General features: G+C 51.9%; 5 protein-coding genes across 5 annotated transcripts; 3 read left to right on the top strand and 2 right to left on the bottom strand.

Annotated features, from left to right (window-relative positions):
- Positions 1-145: 145 nt before the first annotated feature.
- On the bottom strand, positions 146-3,959 carry N7539_003376 (DDB1/RSE1 family protein; the record flags this gene model as incomplete). The annotated part of the gene is made up of 5 exons (XM_056932978.1): positions 146-448; positions 550-996; positions 1,068-2,974; positions 3,054-3,739; positions 3,865-3,959. 5 exons carry the CDS (start codon positions 3,957-3,959, stop codon positions 146-148), a joined length of 3,438 nt encoding a protein of 1,145 aa, XP_056790519.1.
- A 950-nt stretch (positions 3,960-4,909) lies between these two features.
- On the bottom strand, positions 4,910-7,069 carry cprA (NADPH--hemoprotein reductase cprA; the record flags this gene model as incomplete). The annotated part of the gene is made up of 2 exons (XM_056932979.1): positions 4,910-5,206; positions 5,279-7,069. The coding sequence occupies 2 exons, from the start codon at positions 7,067-7,069 to the stop codon at positions 4,910-4,912; spliced, it is 2,088 nt and encodes a 695-aa protein (XP_056790520.1).
- A 5,123-nt stretch (positions 7,070-12,192) lies between these two features.
- Positions 12,193-20,047, top strand: N7539_003378 (putative cell morphogenesis protein (PAG1); the record flags this gene model as incomplete). Its single annotated transcript, XM_056932980.1, has 4 exons — positions 12,193-12,777; positions 12,858-13,091; positions 13,203-16,520; positions 16,577-20,047. The coding sequence occupies 4 exons, from the start codon at positions 12,193-12,195 to the stop codon at positions 20,045-20,047; spliced, it is 7,608 nt and encodes a 2,535-aa protein (XP_056790521.1).
- A 1,656-nt stretch (positions 20,048-21,703) lies between these two features.
- N7539_003379 (uncharacterized protein) lies at positions 21,704-21,959 on the top strand (the record flags this gene model as incomplete). Its single annotated transcript, XM_056932981.1, has 2 exons — positions 21,704-21,902; positions 21,940-21,959. The coding sequence occupies 2 exons, from the start codon at positions 21,704-21,706 to the stop codon at positions 21,957-21,959; spliced, it is 219 nt and encodes a 72-aa protein (XP_056790522.1).
- Positions 21,960-23,776: 1,817 nt separating this feature from the next.
- Positions 23,777-25,026, top strand: N7539_003380 (3-hydroxyisobutyrate dehydrogenase; the record flags this gene model as incomplete). The annotated part of the gene is made up of 3 exons (XM_056932982.1): positions 23,777-23,942; positions 24,014-24,177; positions 24,286-25,026. 3 exons carry the CDS (start codon positions 23,777-23,779, stop codon positions 25,024-25,026), a joined length of 1,071 nt encoding a protein of 356 aa, XP_056790523.1.
- Between the last annotated feature and the right edge of the window lie 786 nt (positions 25,027-25,812).

The raw sequence follows: 25,812 nt of genomic DNA on the forward strand, positions 1-25,812 counted from the left end.
GGACAGGCAGAGAGTATTGGATTTGATCTAGCTGGTGCTTCATTTAGCTGGCTTCCTCACAAAAGAGCCTCTCCAATGTATCTCCCTATTGCGAAAGACAGGCACGCGCCGTCGTAAAGAGTATGTGACACTGACTTTCGTAAACTCAGTGCAAGCGTCTCAAAGCCTCAATCATCTCCCTGACATCAGTCACATTCCCAGAGCCCACTTCATTAACAATCTCTTCCTGTAGCGCAGGGTCACAGTCCAGGAATCGCTCAATCAGCTCACCATCCACGAAGCGGTACGGTGAATCTGCGAAACGAGACAACGTCCGGAAAGCACGGAACTTGTCGAACGGTAGCCCTCCAAGGGAATCGACTTTGTTAGCGATGACGTTCTGCAGCGTGATGAAGAAGTCGTTGTGCTCTGGATTGATGAGAGCGAAGAGATAGATGGAGCCTTCGACCTGTGTGTGGTACGCAAAAGCATCAGTGATTGTGTCATTTTGTCCGCATCAAAAACTTCAGAAAGCGAAAACCATCACTTGCGCGGGGAAGAGAGACGAACCGTAGCGAGGAAAGCTCGAGGCGTCACCGTGAGGCTAGCGAGCTGTTGAATGGTTATCGGTCGAATGCGATTCACCATTTCACCTAGGCGGATTTCACTCGTGGGTACCAAACGACGTTTGTCTTGATCAGTGACGCCGCCCCGATTTCGAGAGAGCACGATCAAATTCCCTTCTGCCTCACTAACAAGAAGCATGTCATTGTCGATGGATGCAACCGCCGTGCTCCAGACGGTCTGGTAGTGGCGTGCAACTTCCTCCAACTTATCATTGACCCCTTCTTGTCCCTCGACGAATTGAACAACACAGACGCTCTTCATCAGATCCGCCACCACGATCAGGTCACCGACAACGGTGAGGTCCACGGGCGCAGTCGATGTGCGATAACTCGCCACTTTTTCAAGTTTCATCTTGCTAAAGTTGTCATTGAGTACATTGTAGACAACCACCTGTTGAAGCCGAAAGAAATAAGTAGAGTCTTCATGAGCAGTGAAATGGACGGTCGATAAAGTGAACTTACGGTCTTGACCAATGCTGCAACGATACGGTCGCCCATCATCGCCAGCGCACGACACGCTCCGCGAACCCCCAATTCGGCCACCTGAGTCAGTTTTCGACCATGATCAACCTCGAAGACTAGAATCCGCCCGCGGATCGAGTCCTCTCGCTCTTCACTCAAATATGCTGTGCCAACGATCCAACGATCCTTCTTCTGCGCTTTTCCAGACTCGTCTTTACCGGCCGGTAGTTCGGCGCGAATCACACTCTCAACAAGCTCGTCAGCTTGAAGCTCAACAGCGTCCAGACGACGGAAGAGAATTTCGTCCGCGAGAACAAAGTGACTCTTCACGATTTCCAGACCATCTTCCAGTTTGCGGTCAATGGTGCCAAGTCCAAATGCCTTCTCGGATGGTGAGTAGGCAACGCGGCGGACAGTCGAACCCATTGGTAGAGTTTGTATTTGAGTAGTTCGCTCCTTGTCGACCATGGCAATCTTGAGTTCCCGCGCTGTAGCCACCGCAATAGACCCGGGGAAGGCCTCGGCGTTGAGATGGCAGATTCGCGATGCCCCTTCTGAGTTGACGGCAGAGTAGATGATGCGTCCCTCGGAGCCGTAAATCAAACTGGGATTCTCACAGGTAGCGAAGACATTCCACAGACCGTCTCCTCGCGGAAGCTTCTTGAATGTTGGCTGCTCCGATCCGAGTATCAACTTTGTCTTGTCACTCAGTGCATACGTTTCGGGATTCAAGGTGAACGTGATCACGCTCCCGTCGGCCATGGATACAAATAGTGTAGGAGGCGAATCAGCAAGGACATCTGCAACTAGAACGGACCGGGGGAATGCGTCGCCAGTTTGACCCAGCGACTGACTACCATGTTCGGAGAGATCTTTGATATTGAAAATGGCGACCTTGGCGGATTGCGGGAAGCCTGCGATGCAAACACTGGCAGGTCTGGAAGGGACTGTCACCCCCGAGATCTGTTGATCCGCACCCATGTCTTTCTCCATGATGAGATGAGTGTCGCCTTGCAAAGCGAAGGTTGCCAGTACCTGACCACCGACCACCAGTACCAGATACTCATCGTTCGCCGAAGCGGCTGTGATTGCTTTTTGCGACGGGGACGACCATTCAAAGGTGGTCATGCCGCTCTCAATATCAGCAATGACGACTCGTTTCTCAGTCACTTGTAAGATTCGACTGCCTGGAAGATTCGCCGCTAGCAGCGTGTTCTCTGTTAAGGATAGTCCGAGAAAGTCTTCCAGTTCTTCGACTTCACCCTCGCTGCTGAACCGGAAGATGCGCGTCTCATCAACAAAGGTTACAAGTAATGTATCGAGGAAGTCTCCGGAGCCGTGGGCCTTTAAAGCCCATAGATCGGTGATGTGATCCATTTCACCGAGCACTCCCAATTCTTCCATGCCAACACCACTGCGTACGCTTCTGAGGGACCCGTCGTCGAATGCGCCGGAGCCTGTGACAATGCGAGCTTGTCCCGTAGAGAACTCGTGTGTCTGAACGTCATCGGTACGGTTGCCAAGGTCCATCAATGTAAAGTCTAGGATCGGAGCAATGTTTGACAGAGTCTGAATAACTTCGAACGAGCCGTCGCCGATGCGAAGTACTTGTGAATCACCTTGCTGGGAGCCCACAAACAGGATCCCTCCGCCCAGGTAGACAAGCTTCGTTGCACGTGATGTGCTTCCCAAAAAATCCAGCTTCCAGTCTTCAACATTACCTTCATCATTCAGAACAAACATGAGGAAGAAGAGCCTCCCGTAGTCATCGGCAAGTAGCCACCGCTGGCTGTCGACCTTTTCCCAGGCCACGAAGACAGTTGCCTCCTCGAGATCGCGGGAGATCATGTCGTTAGCGTTGTCATCAATGTATTTGATTGAGGTCTCTCCGAGAACAATAAGACCGCCTGCATCGGAAAAGAACCGCGTTGAAGTCAGTACAAATCTCAGACGGCCCGGAGCGGAAATCTCGCTGGAATAGCATACCTAGTGGCGCTGGAATGGGGATCAGATGCGATGAGCCCATATCTAGCTCATGCGCAAATACACCGCCGTCCAGCTTTTTCTCCTGGACTTCCTTGAATGTCGCATCAGCCGGTCCACTTGAAGTCGCCCGACTGTACTCCAGCTCCCGAATCCGCAGTCGGACCTTCTTTTGGTTGTCTTCGTACAGGAGTGCAAGCCATGGCTGGTTGGATCCAGAATGTAGGAACGCTGAGGAACGCACGAACAACTCGTCTATTCGGGACGCCGTCGGCTCACCGAGCTCACCGACTTGCGGTGGATCAGCTTGCTGCGCCGCTTGTGACGGTCTCCCTTTCCGTTTTGTGGGCTCGACGATGGGGATCACGACGATGACGCCCTCATAGATCTCTAGTGTCATGAAGCGGCCACTGGGGTCCACCAAACATCGTGGATCGGTCTCAGACTCGCGGGCCGAGGGCTCTGCAATATTGACATAGCTACGGGCTGTGCGCACTTTCTTCTTGGTCGGATCCCAGGCCAAGGTGAAGTAATTGTACTGGTCGGTTCCAACGAATAGATGATCGGTCGGCGAGTTAGCGGGTGCCGGAAGTCGTGCAAGCATTGTGACCTGCGCGTATAGTGCGCGTGTCTGGGACAAGACGAGTCCATCGGGAGTCAACGTATAGATCTCAAGACGATTGGCCTTACTGATGGAAAGAGAATATCATAAGTTAACTTTCGTCATTTTAAACATCAAACCGGAACAACAACCGGGACGCAGAGGTACCGGTAGCTCTGGCCCTGCCAATACTGGGTCATTCATTCCACTCACGCAACTACCAAGCAGTCTTCCTCGGCATTGATGAAATTCAACTTCACCGCATGGCGGATGCCACTCGCTCGGTGAATGGGCACCACATAAGCCATGGTGATGGCTCCGGTAGAGCTGCGGTTGATCGTCTAGCCACAGGATTCGTGTGGGCGAAGAGCTCGTCGTCGGATTACGGCGGGGTCGTGAAGAATCTCTTTGTCTCGGAGGAGGGTGCGGGAAAGCCGCTGGGTCGGAAGCCGAGTCAGTGCTAGATCGAGTGATACAAGGTGAGGGCGCGACAACAATGCGGGCGCATAATCTCAAGGATTGGCGAACGTGAAAGGTGCAGCCACATGGAGGAACGAGAAGCCGCCGATTTGTTGGGTCGGGTGCCGATGACGACGTTAACTCCGTACTTACAGCCGCAAACAGGCGGAGAGCTCACAGAATTCAGCAGAGTTGACCATCTTTTCAACAAATGAAGCTGCTTCAATTATATCTTCAAAACATCTTCCAAACCTAGCTCTGTAGTGTGCAACTAACAATCGAATTCCCATCAGATCGCGAACTGCCCCCTCAGGCGGAGGGCTACGTTCAGAAAGCCCATCGGAAGATGCTCAAGATTACCTAGCGTCTACAATCTACACCACGCATGTAACTAGCTTGTCTTGGAATTGTTTTCATCTTCTGGAGCAAAAAAGAAGTTACTTGTCTAGAGAAAGAGATTTTGTCAATCTCCACCAAATGGAAGAGAGGCAAGAATCCACGATAAAATAACAAAACCTGTAGAAGCGCCGTCGAGGGTCCCGAGCCAACAGTCATATACAAGACTGCCAACGGGATCAATCAAAGCCACTGAACAATCGACTCGCTCTTTTGTGGCAGTCTTCCGCGATATGTTCATGTGCTGGGTCATTTAGACATCAAGAGAGGAGAAAGGGCCAGGGCAGGAGATGAGGGACATATGACTACAAACTTGGCCGTGCAAATGGGGAAACAGATGGCTTGATCAGGAGGAAGGAAGGTCGGCAGCAAATTAGACAAAGAAATTGCACCGTGTCATGAATCATGACCATACATCCTCTTGGTAACTGCCGCTACTCCGCATGTGTTTGACCATCTCTTCGCCCTTATCGGATGGCATGCCACGTTGTTCAGCGAGGATGTGGCCGAGCACGATGTTCACTTCGCGTGCCATGTTGGCGGCATCACCGCAGACGTAGAAGTTGGCCTTTTGCTTCAATAGGTCGCTGACCAATTCGGCATGTTCCTTCAGACGGTGCTGAACGTAGACCTTGTTGGAGCCTTCGCGAGAGAAAGCGGTGATGATCTTCAGCGAGTCACCCATCTGCTCTTGATAGGCCTGCGGGTTGAAATGCATTAGCACCGTAGCAACAACTGTGAATGACTATTGTCGAGTCGGAAAATCGCTTACCTTGAATTCGTCCTGATACAAAAAGTCCTCATCACGCTTGCGGCATCCAAAGAACAGGACTGTAGTGCCGACTTTCTCGCCCTTGGCAGCCAAGGCCGCACGCTCCTGGATGAAGCCGCGGAAGGGAGCGACACCAGTGCCGGGACCGACCATGATGATGGGCTTGGAGGGATCCGAAGGCAACTTGAAGTTGGAGTGACGAACGTGAACAGGCACATGAATGCCGTCGTACTTGTTACGTGGGCCGGTGATTGCGTAGGTCATGCCGTGAGGATCCGGGAACGGATCGCCGTTCTGCTTCTGCTTGAGAGCCAGGAGATAGTTGGTGGTGACACCCTTGACGATGTGCGAAGCACCAGGCAAACGAACGGACTCGACGACGGCGGTGATGCTGATCTTGTCTTTCTGAACGGCGGACGAGGATGAGATCGAGTAGTACCGGGGTTGAAGCTTGTTGAGACCCTCGATGAGAAGGGAGAAGGGGACGGCGGAGAACGGGTTCGGGCTGAGGGCTTGCAGGGCTTGAGCGATAGTGAAGCACTGGTTTGCGATCTTCTCGTGGAAGTAGTCCTTGTCATTACCCAAGCGAGTGATCTCGGCCTTAATTTGCTCGTCCGGAGCAAAGGGCGCCAGTGACGAGACAAATTGACGAGAAACCGGGGCACAAATTTCCATGTAGTAGCGGACTGCAGCATCGTAGGTAGTGGGAGTAGGGATCGGAACCTTGGCGGTGACATCAATGCCCTTGATGTCGATGACCGTATGGCGTTTGTTCTCCAAGCCGAAGACCTGCAGGAAACGGTCCACCTCCGCACCGGCGTTGGTGGGCCAGATAGCAATGTGATCACCGGTCTGGTAGCTCAGATTGCTACCAGCGATGCTGATTTCCATGTGCAGGCAGTTACGGTCCTTCACGGTGAACAGTTCGCGAGATTCGACAATGGGGGCAATATACGGATTGTGAGCAGAGTAAGGTCCCTTGGGCTGACCGGCGCGGTGGGCCGCGGTGGGCTCTCCGAGGTAGACCGTTTCATCTTCGGGCGACTTGTCCTCGCTCTCGACCACGGAGAAGACCGGCTCGTAGGTGGTTTCGCGTTCCTGGAGACCCATAGCGTCGGAGAGCGCAGTCCACATCGGTTCCTTCCAGGCGAGGAAGTCCTCCTCCATGGTGCCCGCGCCGTCGTCGCCTTCACCGGCAGTGCCAATGCGCTGCGCGCCCATCTTGGTCAACGCCGTGTCGATGCGACGGACCATAGCGTTGTAGTGTTCATAGGTGTTATTTCCGAGACCGAATGCGACATACTTGAGGGAAGAGAGAGGCGAGTCATCCGCGGTGGCGCCGCTCTCAAAGGCCACGTCGTCTCCAGTCAGGAACTGGTAGAACTCGACCGCGTTGTCCGTTGGCTCACCCTCACCGTAGGTTGCCAACACGAAGAAGGCCACCTTGTCCTCGGGGAACTGATCCAGATTCTCATAGTCATAGTCTTCAATGTCGGCGACCATGGTCTTCAGACCAAAGCGTTGAGAGCCTTCCTTGGCCAACCGCGAGGCGTAGTCCTCGGCGGTACCCGTCTGCGAGCCGTAGAAGATGACGCAGTTTTTGCCCGTCTCGTCCATCTTCTCGACGATGTTGCGCGTCTTGCCACTTTTGGCCGCGCCATTCAAGGCGACGGCGGAGCTGGCATAGGGATCCTTGGGAACGGCCCAGTAGGTGCCCTTGGTGAAATAGGCCACGCTGCCCACCAGGAGCGCCACCAGGACAATCAGATCGAGAGTGTCGAGTTGCGCCATTTTGGCGGGAAGGCGTTCAGGGGGAGGGGTCGAATGTGTCGAAAACACGCACACGAACTTGAACTCGGCCGGCGAGGGTGAGGAGACTGGGCGAGCCGTGTGCTTTTTGAGACGAAGAGAAGAGAGTTTGTCGGCACGCGGCTCCACTGAGGAGCGGAGAAATCGGCGACGGAGGGGCGTGGATCTCACGGGGAGCAGAAAGGAGGGCCACTCGGTCCAGGGTGCAACCAGGCCCCGCGCTTTTTTTTTTTGTTTCGTGCCAACAGCGAGAGAAGCCGCGAATGCCCTTTACTGTGTTTTTTTGACTTCTTATTCTTTTTCTTCTTTCGTTTTCTGACGAGCCAGATACCAGCCGTTCGAGACGAAGTGAATACCGGGAACAAGGTTAGAAGAGAAGGGAATAATTAAAGGCGGTCGATCAGGACAAAGTGGTCTGACTGCGGGCAGGGCCGGTCAGCTTGTCCAAAGTGGAGCTTTCACCTGCCGAGTACAGCCTTTCTCTCTTCGCTCGATGCACGATGATCCTCGGTGAAGTCGTGCAGCGATGCAGACGATCGGACGCTGCCGTGGCGTGGGAGGGAATCTCGCGGGATCTCGAGACAGTATAGTCTGACGGGCGGATGAGTCGGATATACCACAATGAAGGCGCTCTTTCGGCCCCGTCAGCAGACTCGTTAAGAGTGACGGGAAGATAAAGTAAGATCGAATGGAAAAGTAGACGGCAGTGGGTGAAACGTACTCAGCGTAGGACAAGATGCCTCATGTACCGAAAAGCACAACAGTACTTAGTAGTACTTGGTACTTACTAACAGGAGTAGTGCTTGGAAGTTAGGCGTACTACTTAGTAGGACTAGGGTGACTCGCACCACAAAGGACGGCACCAGTTTGGCAGACCGCAATGATCACTCTACCTGGCGTAGAGTTCAGACAGAGACAGACGAAGAGAGGCCAAGAGCAATCATCAATGTCAAATCCAGTCAAGTCCTCGCTCTCGTCCGTCCAAATCGGGAGGCCAGAAGCCGATTCGTATGAGGCACTGTACTTCCAATCTCGGTTTTCGGCGGAAGTACTATGATCGTACGGATTAGGACCTCCTCTTGAGTCTTGAGTCCGATCAACTTATCAAGCACCGGTAGTAGTACTGTAATTGATCAAGACTTCGGTTTCGCCGTGATTCAGACCCGGCTGTCACAGTGTCGATGGGAGGGTGAAAGATGCTTTCTTCATTACGACAAGTCTCGGCCAGGGGCTCTGTTCCATTTATCAGCGGCGACCTGCTGGCTACAGGTTCCCTGGCGAATGTGAACACTCCATCAATTGCCCTCGGTTGGAGCACTCGAGCGCGGGTCGCGGAATCGGGGGTTCCAATGCACGGCATACGTTCGCGGATGGCGCTCAACGTATCGTAGTAGGAGAATCATAGTAGAGCAAATGCTACATTGTAAATACTAAACAGTACATACTAAATAGTAAATACTAAACTGTACATACTCAATAGTCAATACTGATTTGTGAAGATTAAAGTACAGCACTAGTCTTAAGTTCTTTTGAGGTATGCTATTCATCACTGCCCAAATCTAACTTGACTGCTGGGCGATCATATGCTATCGGCATTGAAGCCTTCTCGTTTCCAGTGCTTCTCTTACACCGTGTTCACTGTAGACTCGAGTATGTGGAGAGTCGAGATGTGAATACAGATCAACCTTATCCCTATGTCTGTAGCGACCCATTACCACGATGACGAATGCCTCACCAATACACGCTAAGAGGTAAGTATGCTTGCTCCATAATACTTTTGATCACCAAGGTAGGTTACCTAGGTCGGTACCTATATAATTTCACTCCCATAAGTGACCTATACTACCAGTACCGTAGTACTAAAACAACAGGCTGTGACGCAGAAGTACCCGCCAGCGAGCAGCTGATAAGGTCCATCTCGATGTTTTTAACGTTCTACTGCTACTTCCCTATGATTATGAATGCGGCAAGGCCACGATTCGTGAACTTCGTGCAACCACCAGGCTGACCGGGCCTTCTTAGGTTTCGTGATCTCCACGCCCTCTTCCGGGCCCCCCATCCACAGGTCATAGTACCGGGCGAGTTCTCTGATGACTCTGTCGGCATGCGTCGTTGTCGCAGCTGCCGTAGTCCCAGATCGATGGGGGCCATTGCCCGATTCGTCGTTTTCCTCGGTAGACTAGAGAATCGGCACGCTTGCCCGGGAGATCAAGCGGCTGCCACCCAGACTGCCACAGGTTCCAAGGGTCCAGGAACTTCCCCGTCACGAGACTTCGTATCAGCAGACTGCATCGCAGTACTACTATGCAGTTGCGCCAACTTGCAGAAGTGCCCTAAGGCTGCTGTACCATATCCATTCCACTACCTAGTAGTTATAGCACAATATTTACTTAATGAAGCGACTTACTCATTGCAAATTGGAGTGGAACGAGAAGTTGCTTCTCATGTAAGTGCTTGGAATTTTATTCCTGTGCTCTGATTGGCTGGCTGTGGCAGAATTGACCGCCCCCAAAGTTACATCACGTGATATCTTTCAGATGTTTGCTCCTGTCTCGATCACGTGATCAGCCCTGAACTCCGCTCGTGTCACGTGGTCCAACTACCTCGTCTCTCGGATGACTTATCACGTGACTCGTGCCTGTAATATTAACTTACGTTATAGACATACGATTTGACTTACGTTAATGGGGGTCTACGGGGGTCTCCCCCGTATATAGAGTTGAGAATATTGATATAATCGGTAGATATCATAGTATACTACAATTTGCACTTCTTGCCCCACGAATTAGAAGGGAGGGGCAGCATACTTGTACCTAGGTACCTACTCGTCAATATGTCAACCCCCGTATCTGCCAGAATATTCAGGCAGAAATAATTGCATTCGATCCGACTGTCGCAGACTCGTAAGAGCACTGAGCACTGAGCACTGAGCAGTGTATCATCTCTGTCTTTCTCACTACTGGATGCATTCATCATCTCATTCAGAGTGCCCGCCTGTTCCAGAGCCCAGCCATATGGACGTGGTGGACGGTGAGAACGGACTGATTCCGCACGTGTCAGCACTACATTCCAGTACATACTGTCTCAGCAGGTATATGAGGTGGTTTGGGTATCTGCGGGTTCTCGGAGAGGTGGCAGCTCTCGGTGCGGAACTGCGGATAGATGCGGCGAATTTGCCGCGCAGTCCATCCATGAGCCCAGTGTGCTTTTCCGAGGTTCCACCTCCTAGATGTATCTTTGTACAGGCTCGACTGCCCTCATGTAGGCTATTTGTTTGGAACAAAGGTAAATCGACGTCAAGGACTGTCTCTTAAGGTTTTCTTTCAAGTCGGGTGGTCTACTTCCACTCGTTTGCCAGAGCTCAACCATCCCACGAGAGGGACGAGAGTGAACCGTTAATCCCATTAACATCCACAAGGTAACTCGGTGTCCATCAGGTGGTCTCATTCCATGTTGAATTGAGGTGAGTCGAATGGATATGGACGTGAGAGAACCTCGAGATATATCCCTCCATCCATTTGAACCCATTCACCTGCGGACCAATCCATACGTGGTGGACTGCGTGCGAACTACGAACAATAGTCAGGTTGATAGGTGCTAGGTGAGGTAGGTCAGGTACCTTATGACTTATGTAGATGAGTGGCGTACCTTAGTGGTACACCAACGCTGCGGGCGTGGATCAATGTCGCCAGCTATGTATATCCCCCAGAACGGTGGAAATACCTCCTCGATCGAGATAGACTGGAATCGGGCGGCTCTTAAGAGAATCGAGGTCTACACATTTCGTTGTGTCTTCATATTCGATGAGTCGATAAATATGTAATCATGCATCCGTGGGCGCTGACCGAGGTATCGTTTCAATCTATAAGCGAGCAGATATTGGGAGACAACAATCACTCAAACTCAGTTTCGGGCATCAGACTACCGTGCCTGTTAGGTTAGTAATTCATCCGGTGGATATCTCGTACGAGCCACAATGAGGCCAGCTCAATGATGATCCAAGATAGGTACGTTCTTATCTAAGGTACTGCGAGGGATACTGCAGGCAGGCGCTGACTCGCCGTCATGTCTCAGGACATGACTAGTAGTGCAGGACTGCAGGTGACAACATGTACTGACTCACTCTCACAGGGTAACTAACAAGGTTAGCGAGTACCGTACTGACGATGACTAGTCCGTAGACAGCAATGCCCCAAATGATGATGAGACGGGATAGGTCTGAAGCACAAGGCAAATGCAGGTCATCGCCGGTAGTCGAAGTCCCTCTCAAGGTAATTGGCATCGTCTGGGTTTGTTGCTCTGCAAATGGTCGACGCCTTTCTTCTCCTCCCGGTCCTTCGCCTACTGCGGTCGTTTCTCGGTCAAACGACCATCGTACGTACAAAGAGATCAATTGATCTCAAGCTTATAGCTGCAACTGCAGCATGTTGAATGGCTTGGGGACTGGAATTGGCGGCGAATGGCAACTGCGTAGAGTTAGCAGAACCTACGGTCGCCCCGAGCTGAGTGATGGACTATCAGACAAGAGTGTTGACCAAACCAGCGGCCGAGCCCGCCAAATGTTTGATTTGACAGAGGCTCCGTCATTTTGCGGGAACAAACTGACTACAGTACAAGCCTCACCACCTTCTCTCCCTACCCAACCTCGAAGCTTCCCCTCAAGCAGCTCGCGTAAAATCATGTCTTGATTCATCATGTGCCTGTGCCTGAGACCCGTCATATTCCTTCATACGGTAGCCTGAATGAGAATTACTCGGCCATGAGTCTTTGACGGCTCGAAACCTCGCCAGTATGTGACTGTCTTTGGAGACACACTTTCATCATCGGAGCCCCCTCCTAGTCGGCCGCCGGTCGTGGTCATGTTGCTTGGTGAAAGTGCACGCATGATATTTGACCCACTCCATCTACGACTCTCTTGCGATTGTCCGAAAAAAGTTCGCTAACCGTGTCCGGTCGATTCAGTGGCAGCTCAACCAGGTAAAGCTGCTGGCCTCGGCCAGCAGATACCGCCACCCCTCCTCGCTGACGACCGCAAGTCAGCGTCGCAAAATAATCTCCCGTCCTCCTCTGAGTGGCGAGGCACGCGAACGGCCTCGTCAACGCCAATGCACAGCCGTGAACCCTCCGCGGTACGCGGACGACCTGCAGACCCGTCCACGTTAGCCCCGACCTTCCACGCTCGTCGCGGTCATTCTGGTTCCAAAAGCCCCGATGTTTCAACCGTCCAACCTGCGGCTTACGACGCGGGATTGGAAAGGCGACCGTCCAACTCTTACGGCCACCACCGTCAGACCTCCATTTTTCATGGCATGCACCATTCGCGCAATCCGAGCATGGCAGGCTCGAGTGCTTCTGCTAGTCCGCTGAGCCCGGAATTGATCGCCTCCTTCGGCCGCGGCAGCTTCGAGGAAGGCACATCGCCAGCAAAGGTTGATCATCTCGACCCCCCACCACCCTTTCCAACTCCCACGCCGACCGCGACGCACGGCATCCCGAACTCGTTGGCCACCATACAAGACAATAATGTCAGTGTCTCTGGCAGTGGAAGCCCCGTGGCCACAGGACATACCCGAGGGAATTCAAAAGGGAAAACGGGCAGGCGTGACCGATCCCAAAGTCAGTCCCATTCGAAGCAGCACTTAGAATCCAAGACAGTGGGAGAGTATGCGCTGCATCATTTATTCAACTCGGTAGGAGCTGGCTCTCAAAAGACTTCCACGTGCCGAATGGCCGATTCCCACAGTAGTGCTGATTCAGGATGTTCTTATAGTTTGTCGGTAAAGCAGAGAGCAAAATCAATCAAGCTATCATGAAGCTGGGAGAATCAGAGGCTCCCGTCGAGGAAGTCTGCGGGCCTGGCGCAGATGCTAGCTTCGATCAATTGATATCTGCCCTCGGTCACATCTCGAGGCAGAAGCCCAAACCTCTCATTGATACCATCATGCTCTGGCGGAAAGCCAAGGGCGACGCAGCTATCACGGCGAGACAAATGACAAATGATCTGGTGAGTTGGAAATTCCGCGCTATGCAGCTGTCGGCGGCATTTAGCCCTCGGCCTTCAGTCACACGCGGCGGATGGGAATCTCACTAACATGACGATGTACGCCAACTGCAGCCAAAGCCCCCCGCACTGACTGAGAATGGAGCAATCGTACGCCGAAACACCGAACCCACGCAGGCGGCTATCGATCCTTCCGCCGTGGATCGAACACAGTCATCGACGGCTTTCCTCGGTCGACCAGACGACATCGCGCTCATAGAGCGCCGTGCCACGGTCTCTGTCTATCTAGTTTGTCGAGTCCTAATCGAGATCTACAACCAAAGTAGTCTCGCCTCCATCACTCACGACATGGCAGGTCGACTGGAAGATATCGTTTTTGGTCAGGTCAGGGCAGTGGATCCCGATCAGACTGTGGCATCCCCGCTGCGTATGGCGAATTGGAGAATCTACGGCCAGCTACTCGGTATTATGAGTGAATTGAATTTTCCTAGTGTCGCCAACCGCTTCCTCACCGAGCTCGATAAATATCAAAAAGATGAACTGGCCCGAGGCTCGTCGCGCGACGGCGAGGCCAAAGTGGAATTGCTCGTCCTTGGAATGAGAAATCTGCGTCTACCAACATCGTCTGACGGTTGGGTCAAGTCTTGTGACTTCATGCGCTCAGCAGCGCGTCTTTTCGTCAACGCCCATGGTCAGAGAATCAAGCAGGCTTATTGCCATACCATTGAAAGACTGCTGCTGCCAATTGCAGCCAATCCCGTCGTTGACTTGTCCTTACCCCGCTGGAAGGAGTTTCTGGACATCATTCACCCACGGCTGACACAGCTGATGGCAAAGCCTCGACATTGGGCTGCCGCTTTCTCCTTGAACGCGCTGTTGCTGTGTATCTCAAGTAAAGATACCTTCTCATCACAGTGGTTGCCAATGATCGCGAGCTTGCCGCCCCGCTTGAAGGACCGCCCTTCGCGTGCGCCGGCTTTGCACGCGATCTGCCGTCTTGTTTGGACATACTTCTTTCGATATTCGGACTCTACAACTACTACTCTTCGTAAGGTGGAAGAAGTTACAAAAGTTGCCCTCCCGTCAGGCAAACGGACATACCTCAGCGCGGAGCCGGTCTTTGCGGATCCTTTGATTCAATTGATTCGCATGATTGGATTCAAGTATCCCGATGTTTGCTTCAGAAATATTATCTTCCCTCTAATCAGCTCAGATCTGTTCGTGTCAGGCCGTGAACTGCGAATCGAACAGATGGAGCCAGAGAAGGTGGTGATTGGAATTCGTTCATTTCTAGCAACAATGTCCGATCTCGAGACTAGCGATCAGCTTTGCCCACCAATACCTACGGGTTCACTGCCAAACCCATTCCTGGATAGTTCCATTCCCTCATACTTCCATCGCTCTCAACTTCTCGCTGAGCCCAAAGCCAGAGCATCCGTTGACCGGGCCGACACCTCATCTTCCCCCGTGAATATCTCCAGATTGAGTGATAATGTCAAAGAGTATTATTTCCGTTTCTGTGAAGTCCTTGGCAAGATCACGATCCTGTGCGACAACACTTTCGGCGGGCAAGCTGTCCTAGACGAGAAATTCGGGGGCACAACGCCGAAAACGCCACTGACCGAAGCTTTTGGATTCGGTCGAAGAGATGACCATTTGAGTGCAGTGGATCAGAAGCAAGGTTTTTACGACTTGCTCCACGTAGCTGTACAAGCCTTACCTCGGTGTCTTTCGGATCACATCCCTTTCAATTCTTTGATTAACCTGCTATGCACTGGCACTGCCCACGTTCAGACTAATATCGCCAGATCTTCGGCGGACTCTCTGAAGGCAATTGCTAGGCAGTCCCATGCCCAGCAAGTTACCATTGGATTCGCCCGGTTCATCTTCAATTTCGACGCGCGGTATTCCACCATGTCTGATGAAGGAATGCTCGGACCCGGTCACATCGAGTCAACTCTGAAACTGTACGTTGAACTTCTCCTCATATGGATAGACGAAATCAAGCAGAAGACCAAGGAGGCGTCTTCCGATCAGCTCGAAAAATCCATAACCGGGAGCCGAGCTCTACATCTTGATCTCTCAACTGTGCTTGCACATGTCGAGGAGATCGAATCCCACGGCCTCTTCTTCCTCTGCTCGCAGTCTCGGCGCGTTCGCGCCTTTGCGATCAACGTCCTTCGCCTCATCACTGAGTTCGACAAGGCACTCGGCAAAGAAAATGAACGCATCATTCGAATTCTAGAGGCGGATTCTCAGCAACTGCTGGACCTGAACGATGAGCAATTGACCGTTGCCGAGCGAAGCCGCATTCAAAAGGGCAAAAGACGGAGTGCCACGAACAACACACTGATAGAGCTTTGCAGCAGCGAGGTCTCCTATGATTCTACGCTGTGGTCCAAGGTCTTCCCGAACATTATTCGGGTGAGCTTCGAGACTTGCCCGTTCGCTGTTACACTAGGTCGCGAGATAGTCTGTGCACGCCTGGTTCGCATGCACAAAATGATTACATCCTTGGCAGAGCGCACACGGCATCCGCAGTACTCTCCAATTGAGCCCTATCCAAGCCGACCCATGGCACGAAGCAACATGACTGCCGAAATATTGGTCGAGCAGTGGAAGCTCTATCTGGTCATGGCTTGCACGACCGTCACCAGCGTCGGCGCGCAGTCCCAGAGCCAATTGGCGAACGCCCAGCACGCGCGTAAAGCTTCCAAGGGCTCTCAGTTCTCTGACAAGATCAGTTCCGCGCGCAGTCTGTTTGCATCCGTCATTCCCCTGCTTTCTGCTGAAAGGGACTCTATCCGTAATGCTATTGTGGTTGCACTCGGCTCTATACACAAAAATCTGTACCGTACTTTGTTGGAGTCGTTGCAGTACGCAGTCACCACATGTAACGAGGAAGCAAAGGTCCGGATTGGATCCCACCACCGGACACCCAGCAGTGCTCATCGAAACCGGAACACCGACCGTCTTAGGACAGAGGTTACCCATGTTTACAAGTTGACTTCCCGATTCTTGCGCGAGCCCGAAGTCTACAACGATGACTGGATCGTCAACAACATCATCACCTACGCAAAAGACCTGCGCATCTTCCTCAGCGATGCTGAAATCCAAAACGACTGGGAGTTCCAGCGCCTCCGATTCCATTACTGTGGCCTGATGGAGGAGCTCTTCGAGGGCGTCAATCGCACAAGGGACCCGTTCCGCTGGATGCCTTTCGAATCCAGAAAATCCGCCTTTTCTCTCATGGAGGACTGGTGCGGATACTCCCCTAATCAAGTTCAGATCTCAGAAAGAGAAGAGCAGATGCGCAAATTCGCCGCGTCGCCGCAATTCGATGGCGGAGAGATCAAAAATGCAGCTGCCGCCACTGAGATCGAAAAGAAGAATCTCCGGGCGGCAGCTTTGAGCGCCATGGCGTCTCTATGTGTGAGTGCTGAACCCTTTATTCTACCTCCCCCACGGTCGCTAACGTCGTGTTCCAGGCCGGCCCCATCAGCATCACGACCGACAGCGGATCTGTGCTCCAATTCGATGTCGTGCGCATGCTGTCATGGCTTGACATTATTTTCAACACTGTCAGTGATAAGTGGCACTCTATTGGACGTCGGGCGTTGAACAACTTGATAGTCCACAACATGGAGCATTCGTATCTGATGGAGCGATCGATTGAGATGTGCTACGTGGCTGAACACCCGAAGGCTCTTGAGAGCTATTTCGAAGTGTCAACCCAAGTTTTGATCGAGTACCCTGAATACAAATTGCCTTTCTGGAGGATTTTGGGCGCCGTTCTGGTCACTCTTGGAAGCCCCAAACGCGAGATCCGAATGAAATCAGCCAAACTTCTTCGCCGACTGGAGGAACGGCAGCAGAAAAGCTCCCGTCTGCAAGACTTTGATATTAGCATCTCAGACAAGACGACAGCAGTGTACCAGTTGGCTCAATTTGAAACTTCCAAACGTCTCGCTATTCTTCACGCAGATCTGGCGTTTACACTGTTTTCCGAGTTCTCCCTGCATTTCCGCGATCTGCGACCCGACAGTCAGCGAAACATGGTTGCTGCAATTCTCCCCTGGGTTCAGGCGATGGAGCTGCAAGTCGATCCGAATGGTGAGCCCACAGCTTCTTCATATATGCTTCTCGCAAATCTCTTTGAGATAACTATTCGCTGTAGTTCGGCGTTACCGAATCAGGTACAAGCGATGTGGCAGGCGTTGGCTACGGGTCCCCATGGCGGCAATGTCCAGGTTGTCCTCGATTTCATCATCAATCTGTGCTTGGAGAGAAAGGAGCAAAACTTTGTGGAATATGCGAAGCAGGTCGTGGTCTTCCTTGCGTCGACTCCGGCTGGTTCCAAGGTCATTGAGTTCTTCCTGCTTTTGGTGGTCCCCCGAAACATGGTACAGGATCGCAAGGAAATTACACCCCAGCCCGCGGAGACTCACAATCTACCGTACGTGGCGGATCTGAGCACCGTGCTTCCCAAGGGACACAAACAAGCTGGACTCTTTTTGGGTCAAGTCGCTCTCATTTTTCTCGTCGATCTCATGGTAGCCCCAGTGACTCTGGCGATGGAACACGTCATTAAATTGCTTCATGTCGTTCTCATTCTCTGGGATCATTACACGGTCACTGTTCAGGAACAGGCTCGTGAGATGCTGGTCCACCTTATCCATGAGCTTGTCGCTGCCAAGTTGGCAGATGACGCACCTGCGGAGATGCGCCAGGCTGTTGAAGACTTTGTCGAATTAATCAGGCAAAATGACAGTACCGTCGTTTGGGACTATGCGGATAATCAAGTCAATGACGAAGAATCTGATGGACGACGCGTGCTCACCGCCATGGCGACTGTGACGCGTGAAGTGGTCAAGTTCTTCAGTTTTGAGAACAGCGGCGTTGATAACCTGTGGGCGAAGGAGGCCCTCATATGGGCGACGTGTTGTCCAGTTCCCCACCTGGCTTGCCGTTCGTTTCAGGTGTTCCGCTGTATTTCAACGTCACTGGACTCCGCCATGTTAGCAGACATGCTTGTTCGACTGTCAACCACAATTGCTGATGAGGGCAAACATTACCAATCATTCTCGATGGAGATTTTGACCACGCTGAAAGGAACAATTGGCTCGATGACCGCATCCGACCTTTTGCAGCATCCGCAATTGTTTTGGACCACGTGTGCTTGCTTGAACACGATTCATGAGAGCGAGTTCGTCGAGAGCCTGGGTATGTTGGAGGAAATTCTTGAAAAACTCGATCTCGGCGACGCCGTGGTCATAGCGCAGCTTTTGGATGGGCAGCCTCCGAAATGGGAGGGTGGGTTCGAAGGGATTCAAGATCTCGTATTCAAGGGAATCAAGTCTTCGGAGACATTCGGTCGCGCACTGGATATCCTACACAGCCTAAGTGGCTTGCCTAACAACGAACTCATCGGAGACGGAACTCGTCAACTGTTCAGCATCCTGGCGAACCTTCCGTGCTTCCTTCGATGCTTCGACCAGGAGTTCAATGAACAGAAGCCTATCATGCACGCTAGCTTGCTTGCACGCGCTGCTGAAGACGAGCGGTGTCCCAGACTTGCTGCCTCGTTGTTTGGTTTCGCTAACCAGCAGTACAAAACGGAAGACGTCTTCTTGGATCATATTGTGACGGAGATCAAGTCTTATTATTTCCCGCAGCTTGACTTTCAATGTTTGATCTTCCTCATGGGCCTTCTCACCAACACCACGGATTGGTTCCGAATCAAGACCATGAAAATTCTTTGTGTCTTGATACCAGAGGTCGACATGCGGCGAACTGAGGTGACATGCCATGGCCCCGATCTGATCTCCCCGTTGTTGCGGCTTCTCCAGACAGAACTGTGCCCGCAGGCTCTAGGTGTTCTTGATCACATCATGACCGTTTCTGGTAATCCGATGGAGCGGCATCACATCCGCATGAGCATGGCCTCGGCCGTTTCCTCGCAGGCCATTCGCAAGGAGTATGAACGCATACAGAGTCTATATGGGATACCCGAAGAGACAGGCTGGTCCATTCCCATGCCTGCGACGCAGTCGATGATGACGCGCAACAACGTTCATGCTGTTTTCTACACATGCAATGACGCTGGTGCAATGGGGCCAGAGGAGAAGGTGGCGCCTGATGTCGAATTCCGGGCCGACGATTTCAAAGATTCATTCTTCCCAATGAGGGCTGACACCATGAAGTCGATCGATACCCTGACAGATGGGAATATGGGCGACATTGTTCAAAAGCTCGATAGTCTGGACGACTTCTTCGAGGAAACTGAGCCTGGTGTTTCCTCTCTCAATTCGGTACCGCAGACGATCCACCGCGGATTTGCAGGAAGCTATGTGGATACGAATGCCCATCTTTACGATCAACAGACAGCACCCATTTTGCGTAAGTCCCTCGCACGTACAGGGTCCACATCCTCTTTTCACAACGGTCTGGCGGAATCCCGTCCGGTCAATTCACGTTATGATGGGGCAACCATGCGCTCTCCAGCCAATCAACCGTCTCAAAAACTGCAAGTTTTGCGCCCACCGTCTCACACTCGCTCGGTCACATCCCCTGCAAATAATCTCTATTCCCACAATCCGCAAGTAGGTCCGCATGCACCGCCTCCCATCGCCGTGCATGAATCAGCCTTCTTTTCGGATGACGAGATCGAGGACGCATATTCGGATTTTGAAGAACGTCAAAAAGGTCTTCAGCCACCAGGGCCACATATGGTGCGTAGTGCCACTGACGGATCGCATTCGATCGAGAGCATGATTCGCAGCGGTATGCGTCGACTCACGGGTGGTGCAGGCAATGGTAGAGAGAAAGAACGACAGCGTGATCATCTCCGTGCGCAACACCGCGCTATGGCTCAAATGGCGACTTCGCCCCGAGTCCCCAAGGTTCCAGAGGAGTACCTCACAGGACCAACTAGCCATCCCACATCCCCAAAGTCATGAGGTCGAGCGAAGATGACGACGACCATCTTGTCAGGCTTCGTGTCCGTAATTTCACTTTCCCAATACTTTTGCTTGCTCTGCCACATTTCTGCCTGCCATTCCATAGCGCGATTTGTCTTTGTTAAATGTCTAAATACCCCCGATACCATTTGTCAGTTGACTTTCCCTCATCCGAATCTGTGTAGAATCTAAATTTACAAGGAGTCTCTTCATTTTTGACTTACTGGATTGACATTCCGCTCTGCCGTTTGCGTCACGGGTAGCCAAAGACTTCCCGTTATTTAGTAAACGACAGGGCTCTTGGCTGAACATGTAACCCCAATCAGTCAACACACCTGACGGACAATCATTCATGTTAAGACGCGGGATGTGCATCACACGAGCCCGAGTCATTGCCAATCGGACTCCAGATGCAAAGGTTCATTTGTAAGGCGATCGACATCTTGTTGGTGGCGGCATCTGGGAGCGCACTAAATATCCTGTCAGAGTGCACAAGTCGTGAGAAGGTGCAGTGTGGGCTGAGGGGAAGGAAGACTTTACATCGAGACACTGGAGGGCTTGCGAATGCGGCAATCTTATCCGATGAAGATGTGGCGGAGGAGTTAATTTCCGTGCGCAAGAGCAAATTCGTGGAGAAATTCCCTTCAGGCGATCTTGACGTCGCCCTGCTGACTGTTCGCCTAGTCAGAGATGAAATGAATGTCTCGGCCCTTGTCTGCTACCGACTACCGAGGCCATGCCGCATGTGCTGTACTCCCTCCAGATCCAAGTCTAATGTACTTGGCCTGTTCGAAATCTGTCAGTGGACATGCGAACTTTGGATTCGTTTGGTGGCAAGTCACGTAGGACATGAAGGACAGGCCTTGGTGGGCCGTTCTCGGCCACAGATCGGAGGTGTGATGCATGAGCCCCGATATTGTACGCACATTAGTAGGCTTGACGAGATTCCGGCGGCAGAGCTTCAGATGTCAAGCTCTATTTGAAACCCCATTCTCCAATCCTTCATGTGTTTGTACGTGCCCGTTTCGTGGACATTGCCACCCAGACTGCATCGACAAGAGCTCTGTTGTCGCATAGAGCAGTACGACCGAGCTCCGTGGCAGCAAATTCCTTAATTGGAGATTTGAGTGGCTGCTATACCGCTTGCCGTATGGAGGAGAATGGGATGTTGCTCGAGTCCAACTTTACCAAGTGGTCAACGTTAGAAAGAAAATCCGTGTGGGAAGAGCGGACAAGGAATAAGACACTGACGAGGAGAAAGTAAAGCACGTGGAGACCACAACACCCTACTGATCACAAAAAAGATCCGAAGATGATATACGAAACCACCGTGTGAAGCCTTGTCATGGCTTCTTTTAGCATGGCGGCAAGCCGATCGCAGGCTTCAGTTCATTATTTTGAATAGTCAGTAATTACCAAGATGGAACGAATCTCGACCTGAATGCGGGCGATGGGCGTTTGGATGATGAGAGCTGATAGTAACTCACGTGAGACAAGAGTGTCACGAGACTCCTCTCTACCTGAAGACCACTCGCCTTCACGTTGCACCTGGAGAGCATGAAGCCAGTCAAATATTGTGCTCTGCGTAGAAAACATTCACAACTCTGAAGAAAGGACTTGGCATGATGCAATTTCACCCAAGGAAGAGAAAACACCATGGTTCGATCCGAGGCCGTTCGAGAGACTCTGGGGCTTCATGTGCCGTGGGTGCTGATCAATCGTTCTCACTCCAAATCGTCCACCCACGTGACACGTGAAGCCCTCACTGGCACCCTCGACGTAGACGCGGAGACCCGGTCGATCGAAGTCGTTATTGAGCCCGAGGCCTGGATGCAAAGTGCAACTCAGATAGATTGTAAGTTGGATTCAAGCTCATCGCTTGTTTCGTGTAGCTCACTGCTCCGAGTGCTGATCATCTCCCGAAGGTGGTAATGCGTGTGAGGCCGAGTGGCGGAAAGAATCCGCCATTATGTCGTTTCTTTGACTCCGTGTGGACAAAAGATCTGAGATAAGAGGGATCACTCATTAGCTCATGCCCGCTTCATCCCACTGTTTATGACCATGGGTTACCTCAATAGCTTGCGATGAGATTTAAAAAACACCGTCATCGTTCCATCTCACGCTTGCGGGAGTACTTGGGGTGATTGATGCTGTATGTTGTACCAGAGCGAAAGTATGCGTTTCCATCAGGGTAGAAAAATTGAATAGATGGTTGGCTACCTTAGCAAAACATCTATCTATGCATCACTACCTACCTGACCAACCGTGCGTGCAGCATTTGCCACAACCACTGAAGGTTTGTTCTTTGGTCTGCATCGAGCCTTTGGTTTCAATGAGACAATGAGAGAGTGCATTCAAAGCCAATGAAGTCTACCACGTCATGAACCCTGCAGGATTGGGAACCAAGAGCATTGAGAACGTCAATGTGTAGCCGTCAGGCTGCAAATATATTTTCACGTAGCCACGTGAATAGGTAGCTGGGGGGTGTTGGAATGCTGACTTCCACAAGGTACCTGGGCACCAACACAATGAGCAACCTGACCGAGATTCTGCCTCAAGCAGGCAAGCGAATGCATGTTTCCGTGCATGGAACACAAATTTAAAAGTATACTTGCTGCCATAGTTGTACGTCATCTACCTAGTATCAAGTTGAACATACCTCACCCTACTCAGCACCTCAGGTTCGCATTGAATTTCGGGCATATAGCTGAACTTCCAGTCGAGATGACAGGGACTCCGTTCTTTCTTAGTCATGTTAGATAATTTCAAAAGTGAAAATAAGATCTGAAAAGTTGAAAGACCTATCTACCGATAACTACTTTCATAGCATGGTAATCATGCATTGTCCGTATGAGAACATTCTCCACCTAGGAAGACGACCATCTCAAGATTTAGAGGGACCTTGGAGCACAAATGTACTACAGGAATCTCAAACCACGGTACTGGAGAGATAGAAACTCTGGTGTTGGAATACTGGGTGTTATCAGGCAAAAAGAATGATGAGCGCGCTCCAGTACTCAATGTTGAGGGAGGGGAATGGAAGTTGTGGAAGGGTGTAAGGGTGGCTGGAGGAGGGTGTTTGAGGGGGGGGGGGGGGTGGGGTGTCGGAACAATCGGCAGTGGGGGGTTGGACAGGCCGGGAGCGGGATCACGGCTGGACGTGAATGGCGCTACCTCCACGGTCCACACTCATCAACCTAGCCGACCATCAGGTATTACCATTGTATCAAGACTGAAGAGGGCTGGAAATTAGGGAATTCGCATTTCATGGGATACTGCCTCAGCTGTCTGATACTTCTGATAGTCTATCCTTCTTACTGGCCATGCCTCGGATTCTGAAGAGGGAAGTGCTGCTCGCAAAGGGCCACGTGATCACAGCCGCTATCCCCAGTAGAGCTAGCGTGGATGGGCTGAGCCGCATTGACGTGCGAATATACTCGTTGACGGCGCCCCACTACCACGTGGTACACGTGACTTCGGGCCGTTCCCGCATTCGGGATATCATGTGACCTCGGCAGCACCCCCGCACTTCCCGACCTCCATCGAGCTGGGGGGACCTCGGAAAGCGACGGCTATAGAGAATGCGATCGGTGGGGCCAGTGCTAGCCATTATTTAAGACTCGTAGTGCCCTCTGATGGTGATGTGTAGTTTGAACGACTAAGAGCTTCAATTCAAGTAACTTCCAATCTCAAAATATCCTCAACCCTGCTTGCTTCCTACTCGGCACCATGCCTCTTCGCAGCACCGCATCGCTCCAGAGATCAGCTCGCCTCCATCTCGCGACGGCTGTCCGTCGGTGGCCGACTGGCCCTACAGCACTCAATCCCGTCCGGTCCTTCTCAAAAACCGCACTCCGAAGCAAAACATGGGGTTTCATCGGACTCGGGCAGATGGGTGTGTACCCGGATAACTCCTCCGCAGATTCATACTCAAAAGCTGCTTTGACTGACCAGATCTTCCCACAGGATACAATATGGCGAGAAACCTCCGAACCAAGATCCCAGTCTCCGACACATTAATGATTCGCGACGTCAATGAGGCTGCGGTGGAGAGATTCGTCGGCGAGGCGCGTGAGATGGGTGGACAAGTGGAGGTTGCCCGCAACGCACGAGAAGTCGCTGAGAAGTCGGTATGTCTTTGAGCCGCCATGTTCTGCATTCTTTCGAGTCGTCTCCGCCATTGCGCAGTAGAAGACTCGTCTTTCAGAGAGCCGCATACTGATACGTATGGGTCGTAGACTGTCGTGATCACCAGCCTTCCCCAGCCGCAGCACGTTATCGATGTCTACCACTCCATTCTGCACGGTGGAAAGCTACCCGAACTCGGTGAAGAGCGGCTATTCATCGACACGTCCACCATTGACCCGGTCACCTCGAAAGATGTCGCCAAGGCCATCCATACTTCTCAGACTGGCCACTTCGTGGATGCTCCTGTTTCCGGCGGCGTTGTTGGCGCCCGTGCAGGAACACTGTCGTTCATGTTCGGTGCTTCGGCGCAGGCCGAGCATTTGCTAGAGCAAATTCAAGGTATTCTTGCCCTCATGGGTAAGAAGGCCTGGCATTTGGGTGAGCCGGGAGCTGGAGTGTCTGGCAAATTGGCCAACAACTACATGCTTGCCATCAACAACATCGCTACTGCAGAGGCCATGAACCTGGGTATCCGATGGGGCCTCGACCCTAAGAATCTTGCCGACATGATCAACTCTTCCACTGGCCGATGCTGGCCTTCTGAGGTTAATAACCCCGTGCCGGGGGTTGTCGAGACGGCTCCTGCGTCTCGTGGATATGAAGGTGGATTTGGAATAGGCTTGATGAACAAGGATTTGCGTCTGGCTCTTGCGGCGGCTCAGAGCTCGGATACTCCCTTGGCACTGGGAGAGTCCGCTCGAGAGGTATACAATGCCGTGGAAGAAGCTTACCGTGGCAAGGACTTCTCTGTAGTTTATCAGTGGCTGAAGAATAAGTCCAAAGCTGCGTGATGGAAGTAGCGCACTCTCGAAAGTATAATGCAATTGCAGTTCAACTATCTCATCAGCTGTATCGCTTTCAACTTCATTAGACTTTGCAGACTGTAAAATCGTGCAAAGACGGTCGATCATTGCCAGTCAGCATGCTATGTTCACCAACTGAATTCCAACTCGCGTCACTGAAGCTGTTTTCTGTTTGAGTCTCCTCATGGGAGAGAAGGGGCCTTCAGCTTGCTAATCTCTGGTTTTTCCCGAAACGGAAGGCACGTCTATCGTCTATCGCGCACACTGGCCTACGCAAGTAATGCCCCTTGGCTCACCTGTTGTTTGTGCCGGAGCACTTGAATTTCCCGAGCGAGGGTCACGAGGCCTGTAGGTAGTTTAAAAGATGCGCCATTTCTTCCCACGCTCTTTTTTCCTCCTCCTCTTCCTCCTCTTCTTCTTCTTCTTCTTCTCCTCCCCAAAACCTTTACACTCACTTTCGCTTTCCAACCTTCTCTTCCTATCTCTGTTTCCAACTCAGCCTCAGCTTATCCAAAGCTGCATTTCTTTGACAAGGTATGTTCCATCAGTAGTTGAGCTCATCACTCCCTCTCATCATCTGTAGCAACTGCCTTCCATCAGGATACATCTCTTCTCGTCCTTTCTCATCATCGCTTTCATCTCGCAACGCAATCTATCCATCACAGGTCATCCTCAACTGTCATCATGCATCCTCATCTCTCATCGCTCATGTTTCATTATGCACACGACATTGTCATCATTTATGTGTTGGGATGTGTCGTCGTGTACCTTCCC

This window comes from Penicillium diatomitis (genome assembly GCF_028827545.1).
Source record: "Penicillium diatomitis strain IBT 30728 chromosome Unknown utg000004l_segment0_segment0, whole genome shotgun sequence".
Classification (NCBI taxonomy): Eukaryota; Fungi; Ascomycota; class Eurotiomycetes; order Eurotiales; family Aspergillaceae; genus Penicillium; species Penicillium diatomitis.